The following is an 18846-nucleotide window of genomic DNA, read 5'->3' on the forward strand; positions in this document are numbered from 1 at the left end:
TTATATTGTATGTTTCCAGGCTCAGCTAAATATGTTGAGATGTTAAGACATCCATATTTGATGCAGGTTGTTGAGGTTCTACTAATGTACACATTTTGTTATGATTAAATATTACTGCATCAGGATTCATTATCTTTATTGGGGTATATGCCTACATCAGGTTTACAGCCGTAAGACATTTCTCCACAAGATGGCACTAAATGGTGCAAATGCAAGAAAACAGGCACAAAGCATTGTATATAAACTATATATGTCTATGCTATTGTTAACTTTTAGATAATATATCTATGGAAACATAAAGACAAATAATTACATTAAAATATAAAAAGGGAATGTCCTGCTTACCTATATTGCGAATTGGTAAGTTTGAACACAAACCTATTATATAATCGCACAAAACATTGATAACAAATTACCAAAGGTGAAATCAATCAATAAAAGGTATTATAACAGGTCGGATAAATAATGACTTTTGTTACATTCATGCTGTCCATCGTCTAAAATTGACGGAAACAGGATCTAAAAACATAAAATTATCATGTTTTCTATCCACTATACAAATATATATATATTTTTTAAGTAAATTAATATACAACCAAAAGTAATCTTATAAACTCGGTCCTGGAAAGACTCAAGATGGTAGGGGCGTGGTCTGAATCCCCTTTGCTACGTTAATGTACAGTGATTGGCTACATAGCCAGGAGGGTAAATAGGCTCCCCCCATTTAAATCGGCAAGAAGGAATAGAAGGAAATCTAAACTGAAATGACTTGAGTTGGCAAAGGATTTGATGCAACACAATTTGGTGCTGATTAGTGCACGCATTGATAACTCCTGATAACATAATAAGAGTGCAAGTCTGTCACTTTAACTCTCTCCCAAAAGCGAAACAAGTTCCAGGGAGTAACACATAAAAATCACAAATATTACATTATATTACATTTATACAGCAGATGCTAAATCATGCTTTGTTTTATTCCTTAGCCAAGAACAGATGAGTTCTCAGCCTGTGGCGGAAATAGGAGAGGGTTTCAGCTGTCCTGATGTTAGTGGTGAGCTCCGCAGCCAGGACAGCAGGTAAAAACATATTGACACAACATATTTATTAAAGCATTTAGACTTGAGGGAAACTAACTCCCAACAACTGTTTGGACGGGTGCTGAAATGTAGAGGTGGTTGACAGGGTACCAGTATTGTCGTACCATACGTTTCAGTAGTTCAGTGCGTTGGTTTTTTGTATGTGGTCCTCCTAGCTCCTCCCTCTAATCTTTCCGGTCAATAAACTGCAGGTTCATTGGCTGAGCAGGGCAATGAAGAGTCCTGGTGACTGCCTCTATTTTGCATCCGGAAGGGTCCGGCCTCACCTCAAAATGTTGCATTAACTTCGATAAAGGAAAATAGAGAGAGAGAGGTAGGGTGAAAAGAGTTAATATAGTCAAAGGAGAGAATCACTGGGGTGACAGACGTATCATAACAATATGATAAAAAACATGCTCCAACATCATCAGTAGTTCGATCATATTTGATCAAAAACAAAGGCAAGAATATTGCTACGGCTCTCCTATCAACTACATCAACCATTTGATTTTTCCTTAGATTCGTCATTAAAGCAAAAGCAACTTGGTAATAGGCGGCCAAAACATTGAGGCCAATATTAGACACCTTTATAATTTAATGCTATTGTGGATTTTGTTTGTATCATACAACCAGGGTGGTGAAACAACTAATCAACTTGTGTTGATGTTTTTGTGTGTGTGTGTGTGTGTGTGTGTGTGTGTGTGTGTGTGTGTGTGTGTGCGTGCGTGCGTGCGTGCGTGCGTGCGTGCGTGCGTGCGTGCGTGCGTGCGTGCGTGCGTGCGTGCGTGTGTGTGTGTGTGCATGTGTCCGTGCGTGTGTGTCTGGGCACATGTGCGTGTGTGACTCTGAACGCCTCTCACCCTGGACATCAACAGGTACATCTCCAGCTCGGCCAGCCTCCGACCCAGGCAGGCCCGGATCCCGAAGCCGAACGGGATGGAGCCGAACGGGTGGCTCCGGGGCTGGCTGGTGTCTCCGCGGAGCCAGCGGGAGGGCCTGAAGGCGTGCGGCTCCGGGAAGACGCTCTCATCGTAGGACACGGCGTAGTGACACAGGTGGAACAGGGTCTGAGCATGGTAAATGGTAAACAGACTGCATTTATACAGCGCTTTCATCCAAAGCTTTTGATCATATTGCCTGACCTTCACCCATTCATGCACACATTCAAACACCGACGGCGGAGTCAACCATGCAAGGCGACAAGCAGCTCGTCGGGAGCAGTTGGGGTTAGATGCCTTGCTCAAGTACACCCCGACACTCAGCTAGGAGGAGCTTGGGATCAAACTATCAACCTCGCGGTGACCAGCCAACCCCGCTTTAACTGCTGAGCTATGCCGCAGCAGGGAAACACCGCAGAAAGGGACGGCGGATGTTATAGCAGTCACACCTGATGCCACGTTTCTGCGTCGCGCTAGTTACACTTTGTGGTTCTTATGTGACCGGCTAGTTGAGGAGGTTAAAATATATAATCATTTGTGCAACTCATTCTCTAAACATTGTAATGACCAGCTGATTCCATCAAATTTGTGACCTTTGGTTACTTTTCGGTGGTCCACGCTCAGAATCACCATCGCAGAAACATGCACCCACCAGCCTTACGCTGTGGGTTCCCATAGAAAACTATAATTCACCTTTTCCCACTATATCTTAGGGTGTTATTTAAGACAAATAGCAGAAAAAGGAGAGCATGATTATCTTATTATTACAATGACTGATATAAAGCTCAGAATGTGAGCAAACTCTTCGATTCCAAATGTTTTAAAACCAAAAATATATTTTATATTATTGATCGCATTCTAATCATTGATAACCAAAGCTTTTTCCCATTCTTTCCACTGTATATTATATATAATATTGTTTTAATATTGATCTTATCTTCATTTGCATATAAACAGTTGAAAAACCACAGATTAGCAACACAAATTAGAGAAAAGTTATCTTGAGCATTTATATACTGAACCATTCATTTCACCCATTAAATTCAGTTAGTGGACTTGCCTACAACTTTTGCACCACCTGGTGGTCATGTGTCCACTTTGCAGTTTGTATCTTTAGAGTGTTCGGAATTATAACAGATCAGATGTATTACATACGACATAATATAGCCTGTAATGTGAATATCTGCCCTGAACTGTAGACAGTCAGTGTTACCCTTTTGGGGAAGAGGTAATCTCCGACCATGATCTCCTTTTCAGCGGTGACGCGGGCGTTCCCTGGTACCACTGGGTATAGTCTGGGGATGAGAAAATGGAATGCAAACAACCTTAGCGTATATTTGCATCAATGTTTACATAGTTTAGTAAGAACAGGTTTCCAGGGTTCCACAGAGGCTTATTGTGTCCATCAAACAAGTTTCAAGTACAAACCGCTATTTCATGAAGAAATATTCCTACTGAGAACTGTCATTACTAGTTTATAATTGTTGTAATTTAGACGTCACTTTCATTCAAATCGACTTACAGTGTTTAAGCACATAATGGGCGTGTGTCTCGAAAGGCATTTCTCTCAAGGATTGAGCATCGAAACCAGAAATGTTTGTCTAGCAGTCAAACCTCATCACCCCCTAATCCTTCCCCAATTATATTCAAATTATCAGATATATGGACGTTTCTACTGCGTTGCTATTTCTTTTATGGCTACAGGGAGGGAAGGGTGATGTCATAACACAGAAACATTACTGAAACATCACTTTGATTATGAAATACGATTTAGCCAACAGGTGGCGCCATTGGACCAATTCCAGTTATAAGAACCTTAGAGGAAGCCAGTTAGAGCAACCTTTAATAAACTCATTATGCATTTTAACCCAATCGGATCTCACAGAACGAAAAGTGAGATTCTCAAACCGTAAAGTCTCTCTTATGACAGCCTTGAGGTAGGGCATGTTTGAGAAGTCATCGCTTGTGGGGATTTTGCCTCTGGGGCATACGCTGATCACCTCCTGGTACAATCTTTCCTGGATCTCTGGGTGTGCGGCGAGCAGATACAGAGCCCATGCCACGGTGTTTGACGTCTGCACAGAGTCAACAACAGTCCATCGATCATCAAAAGTGATAAACCGCTATCTCTCACCACCAGGGGTGCAATTTTTGTGTTTTATGTATCGAGTCTGTTATAAAGAGCTAGTGTTATTCTAATAGAGGGGAGACTAAGGGGATCACTTATCCCCCCCCCCCCCCCCCCCATATTTCCCTTTGACATCAACATAATCTATCAAATCTAATGTTGCAAATAATTGAGAAATAAAAGAGTTGGTAAGGTTGTGTTAATTGTACTAAGCATTATATCAGCAACTGCACACTACCTAATCGCACAACTGATCCTGTTCCAGACCACTATAGCCAACAGCGCTTAAAAGACTATAAGCACCATCTACAATGTTCAAAGTGTAAATCTTGTAAACACACACACACACACACACACACACACACACACACACACACACACACACACACACACACACACACACACACACACACACACACACACACACACACACACACACACACACACACACACACAAAAACATCAGATTCTTATCTCTGTCCTCGAGCATATTCCCAGTATGCTTGCCCATTGCCCAACCATCTGTATCCAAAAGTTTAAACCATTTCCTGCCATGTAATCACTCACCATGCCAGACAGGTCTAGCTCATCCCACAGACGGATGTTAAAACATAACTGCAGGCCAATGATTGAACATAATATTGCCGACAGGTATAAACATTTCATCAGTCACAGAAGATTTATTATTAAAATGTTGACAATGCCAAAAGCCTGAGAACTTTACTAGTTATGATTTCAGAAGCCAAGCTGTTAGCCTGTAGGTTATCGGACCTGAGTCGTTTGATGACCAAAAAAACCCCCCACATGCCAACTCTATATGCTAACTCTGAAGAACTACCCAGTCCTCATTCTGGATAACCCCTGGGTGTGCCTTACCGTGTCCACTCCGGCCACCAGGAGCTCAGTGATGCTGGCCAGGATCTCCTCCAGGGTCATCTGGTCACTGAGCAGCAGATGGGTAAGATACTCTCCCTCCACAGTCTCACCCAGACGCACCTTCTCCTGGATGGAGCCAATCTTCTGCTGCACCAGTTTATCCGCTGTATGGAATGTCATTCAGTCTGAATTAAAAGGGTGATGGTTAAGCATACGATAAGATGTTATAATCATTTGTGATGGTGTCTGATGTGGTAGAATATGGCAGAAATGCAATTTATTCACTTTTATCCGTTTTCTTCAGATGCAACGGTAGACATTTTGCTCAGGAATGCTTTAGACTGCAGTAATTGGGGATCAAACCCAGATTCTTTAGACTGGGAGTCAAACACAATCCTAAGCCTCAATCCAATCCCTTATCCACTCTTACAACAGCTGATGCTAATTCAGGCAGGGTGAGATGGCCAACAGCAGGGGCTAATCCTGGAAGTAAGATGGGCGTTGCCATTGTTGTCACATACACCATTCACTCTGCGATGCACAACCAAGTCATCTTTCTATGTTAGGCAACAGCTCATATTGACTTTATGAAGGGTCAGGTTCAGAGAGTGGTTGTTGGAACTCAGAGTACTCCTCCATGTATCACACAATGTCCCGATCAGTCAACAAAAATAGACTTGCCAACTTTAAAGATGTGGTCCCAGGCTGCAACAAATTGCTTCCAAATCGGATTGTAGGGCCAAAGGAACTTGGGGAACAGGAGGATAATCATAGACACACGAAACATCTCCCCCACAGAGCTGATAAACTTTTGAGTCTCCTCTGGAAACACTTCGTTCAGACAGCCCATCCGGGTCTCAAATAGCACCGAGCAGATTCCTGAAATGGAGACAAAACAGAGGAATGTTGGTAGTTTTTACAGAGTTACGAGAGTGACACACACACCAACACAACTGATGAAAATCTGACTCCACGGCAGATGTGGAAACTTTCCATCATACTGGTCTGCCTACAAATTTAGGTGTGTGTGCGTGTGTGTGTGTTTCAGTGTGTGTGTGTGTGTGTGTTTGCGTGTGTGTGTGTGTATGTTGTGTGTTTGTGAGGAGCTGACTGAGAGAGCTGACCTTCAAAAGCAAACTTGTAGAGCTCATCGGCCAGGTTGTGGACTACGATACCCTGGCCTGTATTCTCCCTCAGCCAGGTGGCCCTGTTGATGAAGTCTGTCACGACCATGTTGAGGGTGTTGGTGTACCGCGACACATGCACAGGCTTGAGCAAGGCTGGGTTGAGAACGCTGCGAATGTGCAACCACTCGGCTCCGTTTCTGTGAGGGCAGCAGAAAGAGCACAACACGTTCATACTAATTTCTGAGAAATTCTCTTGTGAAACTCTAATGTTCCTGAATTTCTGAGAATTTCTCTTGGGAAACTGGTGTTTTTGTTAATGTTGAGAAACCATTTTCCACACACATCGAGTGGGGTGTTGTCGGAACAAGTCAGACAGGAGAAACAACAAGATGTTTGAACAAGCCATGCTATAGGAAATTTCCAAGATGTCAAGGTAGTCACAATGACTTCCTTGAGGGGAACAAACATATCAATTCCATTCGAACCGACCAAATAAAGTTCAATACAATTAAATCAAGAAGAAAAATGAGCAGAGGATGAGCCTTAAGGATTCACCCACTGGGACAGGGGTCCGTACGCCTTGTTTCGGATCTCTCGGTAGAACCTCCAGTGAGGCATGTCCGTCCTGATGGGATGGCGTCCCTCCTGCCTCATCACCTGCGCGATCATGTCCGCGTTGGCCACGTTCACCAGGACCATTGAGCCGAATTTGGACTTCCACAGAGGGCCGTAGATCTTGCTGTGTTCAATCTAGGAGCAGATGCATTGGCAAGTGGTTAGCTGTTGCTGCTAAGCGCATGGATGGGTAGAGGGAGATCATACTACAAATCCAGTACTTTAGAAAAATATACAATTTACCAATCTATCCATTTTAGAGAAAGAAAATACGTACATACTCATTTCTGAGAAATTGTTAATGTTGAGAATCCATTTTATACACACACCGAGTGCGGTGTTGTGCAACATTGAGCAACTCTTTATTGAATCATCAGTTCTTCCCTTGAGAAGGGAAAGAACCTTCTCTCTCAGAAGGCTCTGGACCTGACCCTAGGCATAACCAGCTGACCACTGTCAGTAGATCTAAGTGAACAGTTAGGTTTATAATAGATTAGCCTATCTGAGATGACTTTAAACTTTAAATACATAACCCATGCACAGAGACTTTTGCAATTTTGCATAAACATATGGTTTATTTTACAGCATCTCTCTCAGGATCTCGGAAACACATAGCCTTCTCCACATGCGGCACTGACAAAATTGAGCAGCTGGCAATCAGATCCATTCAATTCCAAATGAGAAATGGCCGATGCCATTGCTGTATCTTTTTTTTGTCCAACACACGTAAATGAACTGGCCTGGTTAGGTAGCTTTGTATTATGAGAATGAAGAAGATATGAGAAACCACATTTCGGTTCTTTATGCATACAACAACCCCATGCCACCTATAGGCCATTAGAGGAACTATCCGTATGTCGCTTTCACCAGGGCTTCACAAACCAGCGGTCATTGCAGCATTATCGAAAAAGAATGCACTTCGAGGAGTCACACTCAAAGTTACTTCTGCTTATCCAACTTTTGCAAAGAAGCACATCGGGATAAGAGACACGATGCAGAACTTTTATTGCAGACTACAAACGTACATGAACCGAGGAGAAAAATACGGAATCGGAAACGCAAGACCAAGGGCCCTATCTTGCATCCGGCGCAATTTACTTTCTACACTGATGCATGTGTCGTTGCTAGTTTGCAACTGGCGCAGAGTGTTCTTTTCCCTCCACTGCCACACGCCTGTAAATTAAGAAATGATCTTGCACCCCAAGGGGCGGTTCAGTGAAAGGAGGAGGTGTGTTCTTGTGCAAACGTTCCCTGGTGCTATTTTGCAGTTTCAGAAAACATTTGCGCCACAAACCAGGATATACCTAGTTTAAAGTCAGTGGCGTGTTGTTCAGATGCTATTTTAAGGGCGCATGAATAATGTTGCTTGTACACCTTGCGCATCCACTTTGCTCCTCTCACCTAGCCACACATTCTGGGTAAATTATTTGGGAAAGAACAGCTGATACAGCGGTAATAAGTTGTACTTTTAAATCAATGCATCTGCAAACACCGCACAGTAACACATATTTTCTTGACACAGACATCGTGTACAAGCCCATAACTTTCAGGATTGATGAGTATTTGATTGTTAGAAAACATTGTTTTACTGTGAGTGAGTGTTACAAAGAATGAATGAATGCGGGCGCGTGTGTGTATGTGTAAAATAATTACGGGGGACATATGCATATATTAGGAACACAAGTCGATAACGATAATGCATACATTACTGGTAAGAAACGATGTTTGTTAATGTATTGCGTATATTATTAAATAGAACCACATTTATTTTACCGCATATCATATGTGTGTTAAGTTTTCTTCGCCAAAATTTATTTGAGGACTCAGTGTTTCTGAAGTTATGGAAGAAAACGCTATTCCATGTGTGAATTAGGTCATATTATTTGGCCATAAACTGAGCCATTTGAAGTTTGAAATTCATGTGTTCATGCATTTGTCTCCTCGGAGACTGCAAACGCGCTGTCAAAATATCAAATCTTCAGATTAAAATGCGCTCATGGCTCTAAAGGGGGATGGGAGATGGCACTCTCATTGGTTGATTTCACGTTACGGCCAGGGTAATAGGCTACTTCAGACCAACCCTTTTTAGATTTGTGCCGTGCGCAAGAGGCATTTATTTGCGGTGAAATAGCAACATCGCCATAGAACCGCCCACAAAGCTACTTGCGCTTGGCGCTTCTCACTTGCGTTCCAGACCGTTTAAATAGGGCCACGAGTCTTAATCAGAAAGTATACATGATATAACAATTTTAATAACGTGTGTATCACAACCAACTGAAAATACAGTGTAAAATAGCTACATTTGTCGTGAGATCTCATTTTATCCCAATCAACGTAAATTTGAAATTGATACGGGACTTGTCAACAATCACTATAGCACTTAAAGAAAAACAATGCACCAATGGGAGGACGGTTAAGTGGGAGCGCCAAACGAAATACTGTTGCTGTTAGTTAATTATAAGGTGTCTTTATTGAATAGGACTTGATGACTGTTTAAGCATTAAATAGTTAGGCAGACAGTATGCCTCTGTGTTGAGTTCTATAACAAAGGCTAAGTTGAATGTGTCATGTATGAAGTGCTACTGACCCAACATGATCAACATGAATACAAGAATAAACAACCTTTACTCACCACCATCAGTCATGACGTCACTTTAAATATAGGGTGAGTTGCACTTTATTAGATTATAGCCCAACTTTGTCATCTGATAGCCCACGGGCAAACTCTACGTTTGGGATAGGATAATATATACAAATATTAAAAAGATGTGTGTACAATTATTAGATATAATAAACATTATAATTATACGTTGAATAACTACATGCTATTGAACGTGAAATAGGCTACACCATGGATATTTCCCGTAAGCTAGACGTTTCAGTCGAAGAGTACTTACTTGCATTTGATGTGATAATGATAAATATCCTTTACCAATAAGCCAATATAAAGTTCTCACGAAACTCGGTCCGTCCAAATCGTCTATCGTTTTCTGCTTGTTATGCTCAACAACAGAGGTGGTGCTGGATGCGATGTCGCGTCTGCAACGCATGCCGTAATCAAAAATAGAGGATAATCTTTGGATCCCGTTTACGTGTTCTCGTCTACATGCAAGACTTCCGATATGTAGTGAACCGGCGAACATTTTGGCGTAAAATCAGATCACTCGGTTATAGAGTCATGTGTAAACGTCCAAGAAATACTGGGGGTTGTGTCTTCTGCGCGTACAATGGTTGCCTTTTATAGGCAGCATAGCCTTGCAATCATCAGCACAACCACAGAATGAAGCCAACTGGACTTAGACACACTACATAATCCTAGGACATGCAAGAAACACTTACCCGTGGAAATACACCTTTAATTATCATTAACAAATGTAGATACATTCATACAACGTTTCATAATAATAATAATAATATCCGTGTAATAATCATATAACACAGGTAGATGGATACCAGGCCTAATTTGTATATAGTATAGTAGTATGCATAATAGTAACCGATAGGCTAATTTCATAAATTTAAGCAAAGCATCCCTTTAAAAAATACCATGAAAACAACTGGCCTAATAGAAGAATTAATAGAAGAAAACAAAACAATAAAAGGAATCTCATCTCAGATGGTAGACGAATGCTTATATTTCGTTTTTGTATTAGTATGATTATCTGCTATCTGTGACAATTATAATCCAGGAAATGCAAAAAAAAACAACTATTATCTGTGTGATTTTGAAAACTATCCATTTTTTAACTGGCTCTTATGTACATCATAATGTTGACAAGACAATTATCAGTCCCATAGTCATTTCAAAGTGGAAAGGGTTGCAGCTGGTAAACACTTGATCAAATATATATATACAATGTTGTTGTCACCGTCTGCGGATATTGCATAATAATTAGTAACATAACCGGTTATAAGTGTATGTTGACCTAGGTAGCAGTTGCGTGAGTCAAGCAACTCTCGATTACTCACGGAACCAACTATTATCTGTGTGATTTTGAAAACTATCCATTTTTTAACTGGCTCTTATGTACATCATAATGTTGACAAGACAATTATCAGTCCCATAGTCATTTCAAAGTGGAAAGGGTTGCAGCTGGTAAACACTTGATCAAATATATATATACAATGTTGTTGTCACCGTCTGCGGATATTGCATAATAATTAGTAACATAACCGGTTATAAGTGTATGTTGACCTAGGTAGCAGTTGCGTGAGTCAAGCAACTCTCGATTACTCACGGAACAATGACAAAACACATTAGAAGTCAATCTGAATGTTTATTAATCTACAAAGGAATTACATTGATATCTAATACAATATTGAAATCTGCAACTCAAGAATGTTGTTTGGTGCATCTTCCCACTCATCTATGTTTCAGTATACGATTTGCATGTAGTTATAATTACCTAAGGCAAATTCATAGCAAAGTCCCAAAGGAAATCACATTTAGGCACAGTATTGATGCTTACAACTACATAAACTGCCACTTTGTTGTTTCTCTCAAGTGAAATTACATTGGATATATTAAGCAACTATCGGTTGGTCGGAGTATACAATTCTATTATAAATATTCCAATTCAAGTATCGCAGGTTCTCTACAAAGGCCATTATTCTTCCATACACCTACTGAAAACGTGTCTGAATGACAAGACTACCTAACCAAATCAGACCTACGAATAATGAAATGACAATCAATAAACAAGGGGCCTTTTAAGATAATTCCTTAAAATGGAATTTTACTAAACTAGTCAAAAATAATCAGGCACTGGCTTCTTAAACTAACAGAAATGATCAATAACAGTTTGCCCGTTCCTGATATCAATGTGGCATTGCCTAAAAAATACATATATACATATATGCTCATCTGCAATTCTTTCCTTCTTTAATTACAAATAAACACCACTTAAGACATAATCGGCAAACAGCCTATATGCAGACTATATATATATTTTTGAAATATGTATCCAACAATTGATCACAGCTTTTAACTCATCACATTAATGTCACTAAATAGGACTTATTGAAATGCAGGAACTATGGTGGTTGGCAACTGAATCAAATCGTAGTCTGTCGTGTTAAATGACAAACATGATTATGTTTTCGGTAGTATGATTGAATATGACAATTTCCAAAAGGACAACCATCTGAGCACACTGGCAACAATGACATTCTTGAGTCCCAGGATGTTACACAGATCAAAGAGATGAACACTCCCAAGAATAGCAAGCAACGGTTGATCGTTGTCCTTCCGAGCACTTTCATTCCAGCCCAGTACCACGGAGAGGAATCCGCCCCACGGTCGCTCAGTCACTGTCACTTTCGCTTCCTGACTCGCTGAGCTGGAGATCGTTCTCTGCAACAGAAAGTGGGAAAGGGAGGGGGATGAGGCAGCTTGCTCTAGCAGTGGTATATGTACACACACACACACACACCTATTTAATATATATATTTTATTTCACTAGATCATAACCCCTTGAATATAAACAACTCATTTTTTGTTATTTGTTAACAGGCCAGTCTTTGACCCTCCATGACGGGCAGGGATAACGACGTACAGTCCAAAGACCAATGCTGCGTCTCTCCTAACTAAACAGCCCTCCCCTAGAAGGCGATTCGATGACGGGGGCGACAACTCACTGAGCGTGTTTATGTGGACCCCCCCCCCGCCCCCGCCCCCGCCGCTCTCCTCCGGGCGGCCGGGGGGCTGGGGCGTGCCGGCCTGGGGGTTCCCTGTGATGAGGACGGGCATGCTGTGGAGTGTCGGGGAGGGGATTGCGGGCGCCGCCGGGGCCGGGGCCTGGGCCGGGGCCTGGGCCTGGGCTGAGGGGGACGAGCGTCGCCGGCCCCCCTCCTCGTCGCTGGAGCTGTCGTCGCTGCTGGACGAGGAGGAGCTGTTGGAGTCAGAGGAGCTGTCGCCGCTGCTCATCTGGTCCATGCCCTGAGCCTCCTCCATCAGCTCTGAGGCAGAGGAAGGAGAAGCCCACGGTCAACGTACACACACGCACCTGAGGCAAGAATATGCATGTATATACTGGACATATGTTCTAGTTTTATTTAAATTATTGGGTTCTTTGTTACTCTTTTTACTCTTATACTACTTTTAATTTTTAAATATTTTTTGCATTGTAAGTAGAGCTTGGAACACAAAAATGTCATTGCCAGCTATGACTGCTCGCCTGTTATGTTGTGCATTTGATTTGACTAATTAAAGAACTGAACTGAACTGCATCTCTCATCTTCTGCCAACAACTTTTAGGTATTTGGATCGGGTGGACATTCAAATGAGCATAAAAGTTATTCATTGATTCACCATCTGACTCGGTTTGTCTCAACAAGGCGGAACAACACGTTCATGTCTTATTCTGTTCACAGAGTCACGAGTTAAGGTTGGTAAAAGGTGGGGGGAAAGCACTACAGCTTATAAACGGTATAGAAAGTACACCGGTGTGAATTTGCACTACGGTATGGATTTTAACGAAACCGTGAGACCGGTGTGTCCTACTTTTTTATGCAAAAAGTTAAGTTATGCGTAACAACTGAACATATGGTGACGAATCCTAGATCCTTTTTCAATTTGGCACAACATTTCTTTTCCCAGGGACAGATTTGACAGCGATACTGCCTTCTCAGGAAGCATGCTGGCGCAACAGTCCCTTCATCAGCACACACTTCATCCAAATTGTGATGCCTAAACTATACGGCAAGGTCCACGTGCAAGTGGAGAAAGAAATCCATACTATTAAACATTTATGTTTTGCGGAGATGGAAGTAACTTGAGAAAATAATTTGCATTTTTTGATGCAGTTTTGCTGCCTAACCAGTATTTTACCACTTCAGAAGCATTTATCTCGAAATTAGAAGATAAAATGAACATACCGTGATATAATACCGTTACCGTCTATGCCTAGTACAACATTAAGGACGGTCCGCCCTACCTCTCTCGATGTCGTCCATGGGTGACGCGGGGAACATCTTCTCTTTGGGGGGAGGGGGCCCCTCCCCAGCGATGCTGCTGAGGGGCGCCTTGGTCCCGCTGCCCCCACATTTCACCTGCTGGCTCAGCCGGCTGGTCTGCTGCTCCAGACGGGACTGGACCTTACTGCTCCCCTCAGCCCTGGGCGGCCAGGAGGCACACGCACAGACAGTCAAACGCAGATCGACTCGGAGGGCCTACCGAGGTTCGATCTTAGGACCCTCTTTATTCAACATCTACATGCTCCCACTAGGGCAAATCATGCATAATAACAATAATGACCATCATTGCTATGCTGATGACACGCAAATCCATGTATCGCTATCACCAAATTACTATCGGCCCATAGATCTGCTGTGCCAGTGCATTGAGCAAGTGAAAGACTGGATGTGCCGAAATTTCCTTCAGCTAAATGAGGATAAAACAGAGATAATTGTATTTGGTGCTAAAACGGAAAGGCTTAAAGTAACCCAACACCTTCACTCTCTGTCCCTGAAAACCTCAATCAAAGCCAGAAATCTAGGGGTTATCATGGATTCTGATTTACATTTCGAAAGTCACATCAAATCAGTTACAAAATCTGCATATTATCACCTTAAAAATGTAGCAAGACTTAGAGGGCTCATGTCCACCGAAGACTTACAAAAAACTTGTACATGCCTTTATCACTAGTAAGCTTGATTACTGCACTGGTCTCCTTACAGGTCTCCCAAAACAAACTCTAAGGAAGCTTCAGCTTGTTCAGAATGCTGCTGCTAGAGTTTTAACAAAGATCAAAAAATTTGAACATATTACACCAATTCTTAAATCGTTACATTGGCTTCCTGTAGGTCAGAGAATTGATTTTAAAATCATGTTGCTAACCTATAAATCCCTACATGGTTTAGGCCCATAATATTTAACTGATATGCTTCTACTACATAAGCCTTCTAGAACACTAAGATCTTCTGAGACCAATCTGTTAATTAGCCCCAGAGTAAACACGAAACATGGGAAAGCAGGATTTAGTTACTATGCAACAAATAGCTGGAATAAACTCCCTGAGGATTTAAGACTTGCCCCAACTCTGAGCACCATCAAAACAAGATTGAAGACTTTTATGTTTGCTTTAGCTTTCTGCTAAATCTTAAATACTTTACCTTTATTTTACTAAAATGCCTTTTTAACTTTCAATTAAATTTTCTCACTTTCTTAAATACATTGCACTTTCAATTTGACTTACTAAAAAGCCTTTTTAACTTTCAATTAAATTTTCTATTTTTACAAGAAAGATACATGATCTGATACCAGAGAGAAAGGATAAGGGTTACTAGAATCCGGGTTGGAGTCCCAGAGAAAGTACCAAGTTCCTTTTAGGTCGGGTTGGAGTCCCGACGCGGATACCAGAGAGACTGTTGATCTGATCTTAAATACATTGCACTTTCTATTTTACTCATTTCTTTGCATATGTTTTCTTTTACTTATCTATTATTTTATTTTATTGTATAACAATGTTTATGTGTGAAGCACCTTGAGTCTGCCTTGTGTATGAAAAGTGCTATATAAATAAAGTTGCCTTGCCTTGCCTTGCCTACGGTGTGTGTTTGGCTGGCCCTGGCGGGACACAGCGAACAGCTAGCTACTCGCCTGGTCTTTTTGACTGCTATGTTGCTGTTGAGTTTCTCCAGGCGGTACTCTCCGGTGTCGTGGTTCACAATGAGGATGCATTCTTTCATGTAGGGCCTCTTGGATCCTTTGAAGACCGTGACCGGGGCGGTGGAACCCTAGCAGGGATTGACATGCAACAAGAAAAGGAACATTGAAGGCAGCTGTACATATCAAGCCTTTACGCAAACAACCCGGCATCAACCCGTTCCGGGTTACATCGAAGCGGGGAATCAACCCGTTTCAACAAACTAAGCTTCATGTTTACGTCTGATGCCATCGACTACTTTTACTAAAAACTGTACAGACCTCAACTAGACTGTTAGTTTTGAGCCTTTATAGGTTAGCGTTCACCTATAATTAGAATTTGCCTTGGGGGTCTGGAGGTAGAGCGGGTTGTCTGACAACCAGAAGATTGCTGTTTCTATAACCTGTTCCTACTAGCCACGTGTTGAGATATAGTTGTGCAAGACACTTGACTCTTACTGCTCCAGACTACCTGATATGGCAGTTTCTTTGCATGGTTGAATCAGCCTTCCGTTAATGAATGTGTATTAGATGAATTAGGTGAATGTGAAGCTTTTAATAAGTGGCCACAGATCGGAAAACGCTATACAAGTCCCATTTATATATTAAAGGAGAACGGAAACATCTTGAAAAAGGTGCTTGTGAAACCAGAGACACTTTACACAAAGAAAACACTACAAGACTAGGGGTCTCGTTAGTTAATTAAGTAGCATTGCAAAAGTACATCTTATTTAACCTACACATCACTGAGCAACAGTTTGAACGTTCAATGAAAGCCTAATGATTGCATTGTATTATTTTGCTCATGGGTGAGGGATGAATTGTATTGCTTTGCTTCAGTAGCAGCTCATCATGACCTATAACTAAGTGGTTGCAAGTGCAGTGCCCAAGGGTTACCGTGCGTTCAGTCCACCAACAACAGTAAGCTATAAGCTCCCATTCAATTCCCACCGTCTCCCGGCTACTAATCTCTGAACCCAGAACCTTTAACTTTCAAATAATGATTTATGGGGGGAAGCTGATATGAAGTTTGTGATTGAAAATGACAACATGAAATTATGACAGGTGTATGACATCATACATATGAACGTTGACTGATTTAGTCAACAACAGATTATCAGCTGTGTCTTATTAACAGTATGCCCATTTCAGATCTACTGATAAGGTTTGTTTTCAGACGGTGTGTAACATGTGTGTAACATGCTTTGACAGAACTCCACCCCCTGCAGCATAACAAGACAGTAATTATACAATGACTTGATTTATGAGACAACCCGTTGACAGCGGGTGGAGACCAAAAAAAAGTTAAAAAAACAAAAATTGGGTCAAATAATAATAACAACTACTTATCCTAGGGTAGATGTGATAAATAACTTGTGTTAAAGAACACCACATTGACAATTTAAAAAAAGACAATAAATGAGTGCTTACAATGCATGCATCACATATTTAAGCGGTGTAAACATGTGTGGATTATTAATTGAATAGCACCGTTCATTAATTTCCTGATTGGCTCACACGAACAACGATATCCCTGAGCTAAAATGTGTGAGACAAAAACAAGACTGCTACAAGCGCCTACAAATTCTCCTTTGCTACTTCTAATGGTAGCATAGAGTTGCAAAGAAGTTGTGATTGCCTTGCAACTGTATCTCAACTATGTGTACTCACCTTGTAAAAAAACAAAACCCCTTTCACAACACTTATTCAAATAAATGACCGGTTGAATGTATTGGTATTGGAGTACATTGAAAATAACTCAAAATGTACCTCCAAGTTGGGGAGAGTGATGGTTACTTGCTCTCCCTTGCCCACTTCAAGTTCTCCTTCACATGTTGTATCAATGGACGCCGGTTTGAAGTCATCTGCAAGGATAAGGGAATATATAATGGACTACAATTCTGTGTCAACTACTGTCATCAGCCTTTTGTCGGAAGATGGCGACAGTGTCCCTTTTTTTTTTCTGTCATCGGTGCCTTGCTACGGCTAGCTGACATATTGACAGCTGGAGGATCACTAACGACACATATAGCACAATACAATACTGCTGGATAACATCATTACCAATTTACATTGACTAACATGGCACGGTCATCCTCAATTCATAATTCTAAACAGGTCGTTAGCTCTTACTGGTTTCACGGCATGTCTAGCTTACGAGTGAGCATAGCTAATGAGCTAAGCTAAAGCTACCGCTAACCAAGCGAACTTGTGAATTGTAAACTTACATCGCACTGTGTGGTATGCAGTTTTAGGGTGTTTCTCAAACGTCTCCCCTAATTTCAGGACGTGTTCTTGGTTGTCAAAGTTAGCATATGCCGTCCCATTCATTCTGAGTTTCGTGTGCTGTAAACTTTCTGCTATGCTTTTCTATTCAGTACCATATATGGCAGAGGTCTGGCCACATCACGCACAGCACTAAGCTCCACCCCTTCATCTGTGTGATTGGTCCATGGCTTGTGTTTATTTGTCTGGATGATTTAGGGTTTGTCCCGTGGGTCTGTCAATCAAAATTTAGTAGGAAGCATAATGCCCTATCACAGACGCCATGGTAGGCTCGAAAAAAGACGCTTTGATAAAAAAAGATAAGTCTGCTATAGAAAAGGTTTTTGTTTTTATTCTTGAATAAAACTCGTGAGCAGTCTTTTATATCTGATTTAGATGTCAGAGTCAGATGTTTGTGTGTATATATAAATATATATATATATATATATATATATATATATATATATATATATATATATATATATATATATATATATATGCATACTTTTGTTTGTGTTTGTGTACGTGTGCGTGTGTGTGTGTGTGTGTGTGTGTGTGTGTGTGTGTGTGTGTGTGTGTGTGTGTGTGTGTGTGTGTGTGAGAGATTAGCAAAGAGATGAATATAGAGGTGGATCATTATTGATTGATAAAATAAACTACTTCAATAAAGAACAGTATTAATAATGCCCTTATTTAGACATCTCAAATCTCATTAAATTATAGGTGTTTGAGCCTTGAATAAAATATGGCCACCAGATGGCATGTAGGCCTATTGATTATATCTAATATTAATATTTCTTGCTTTAATTATGTAGCTCATGTTTTCCCTTCAAAATTGGGAGCGAAATTGGACCTTTGCAGAATGTCTACATGGCCACACATCAATGGGATCAGAGATAGAGCAGAGACAAAATATACAGGATAAAATATTGCATTGTTTGTGAAATGATGTGGTTGCTCTCAGAGAGATACAGTGGGCGAAAATAAGAGAAGCAAGTGATCCTTGCCTGATAAGTACCTTCTTCGACGGACGCATGCATAAAGAAGATCTAGCTAACCTAGCGGTCTAATTGAGATTAGGAATCTCACAGGGGACCGGAAACACACACACACACACACACACACACACACACACACACACACACACACACACACACACACACACACACACACACAC

General features: G+C 41.2%; 2 protein-coding genes across 3 annotated transcripts; both read right to left on the bottom strand.

Annotated features, from left to right (window-relative positions):
- Positions 1 to 111: 111 nt before the first annotated feature.
- LOC130373675 (sterol 26-hydroxylase, mitochondrial) lies at positions 112 to 10022 on the bottom strand. 2 transcript variants are annotated; one of them, XM_056580297.1, is made up of 10 exons: positions 9658 to 10022; positions 9393 to 9486; positions 6705 to 6895; positions 6143 to 6342; positions 5700 to 5897; positions 5019 to 5182; positions 3923 to 4089; positions 3228 to 3309; positions 1937 to 2143; positions 112 to 1381 (listed from the first exon to the last, which is right to left on the bottom strand). In XM_056580297.1, exons 2-10 carry the CDS (start codon positions 9396 to 9398, stop codon positions 1262 to 1264), a joined length of 1335 nt encoding a protein of 444 aa, XP_056436272.1. In that variant the 5' UTR covers positions 9399 to 9486; positions 9658 to 10022; the 3' UTR covers positions 112 to 1261. The 2 variants fall into 2 exon arrangements, with proteins under 2 accessions (XP_056436272.1, XP_056436271.1); XM_056580296.1 differs by lacking the exon at positions 9393 to 9486 and having other exon boundaries at positions 114 to 1381; positions 9658 to 10021.
- A 782-nt stretch (positions 10023 to 10804) lies between these two features.
- eaf2 (ELL associated factor 2) lies at positions 10805 to 17841 on the bottom strand. Its single transcript, XM_056580298.1, has 6 exons — positions 17633 to 17841; positions 17175 to 17269; positions 15360 to 15496; positions 13696 to 13874; positions 12398 to 12718; positions 10805 to 12113 (listed from the first exon to the last, which is right to left on the bottom strand). Exons 1-6 carry the CDS (start codon positions 17733 to 17735, stop codon positions 12064 to 12066), a joined length of 885 nt encoding a protein of 294 aa, XP_056436273.1. The 5' UTR covers positions 17736 to 17841; the 3' UTR covers positions 10805 to 12063.
- Positions 17842 to 18846: the final 1005 nt, after the last annotated feature.

Source organism: Gadus chalcogrammus, chromosome 20 (assembly GCF_026213295.1).
Source record: "Gadus chalcogrammus isolate NIFS_2021 chromosome 20, NIFS_Gcha_1.0, whole genome shotgun sequence".
In the NCBI taxonomy this organism is placed as follows: Eukaryota; Metazoa; Chordata; class Actinopteri; order Gadiformes; family Gadidae; genus Gadus; species Gadus chalcogrammus.

Bases quoted from the DNA above. Each gene is read 5' to 3' on its own strand.
- LOC130373675 (XM_056580296.1), bottom strand. From the start codon at position 9,903: ATGTTCGCCGGTTCACTACATATCGGAAGTCTTGCATGTAGACGAGAA. The intron at 3,310-3,922 runs GTTTGAGAATCT...TCTCATCCCCAG, and splicing joins GTCATAAGAGAGACTTTACG to ACTATACCCAGTGGTACCAG. The intron at 1,382-1,936 runs GTGAGAGGCGTT...CCTTTATCGAAG, and splicing joins TGTACCTGTTGATGTCCAGG to TTAATGCAACATTTTGAGGT.
- eaf2 (XM_056580298.1), bottom strand. From the start codon at position 17,735: ATGAATGGGACGGCATATGCTAACTTTGACAACCAAGAACACGTCCTG. The intron at 17,270-17,632 runs GTAAGTTTACAA...TTATCCTTGCAG, and splicing joins TGCATACCACACAGTGCGAT to ATGACTTCAAACCGGCGTCC. The intron at 15,497-17,174 runs GTACATTTTGAG...AATCCCTGCTAG, and splicing joins TCACTCTCCCCAACTTGGAG to GGTTCCACCGCCCCGGTCAC.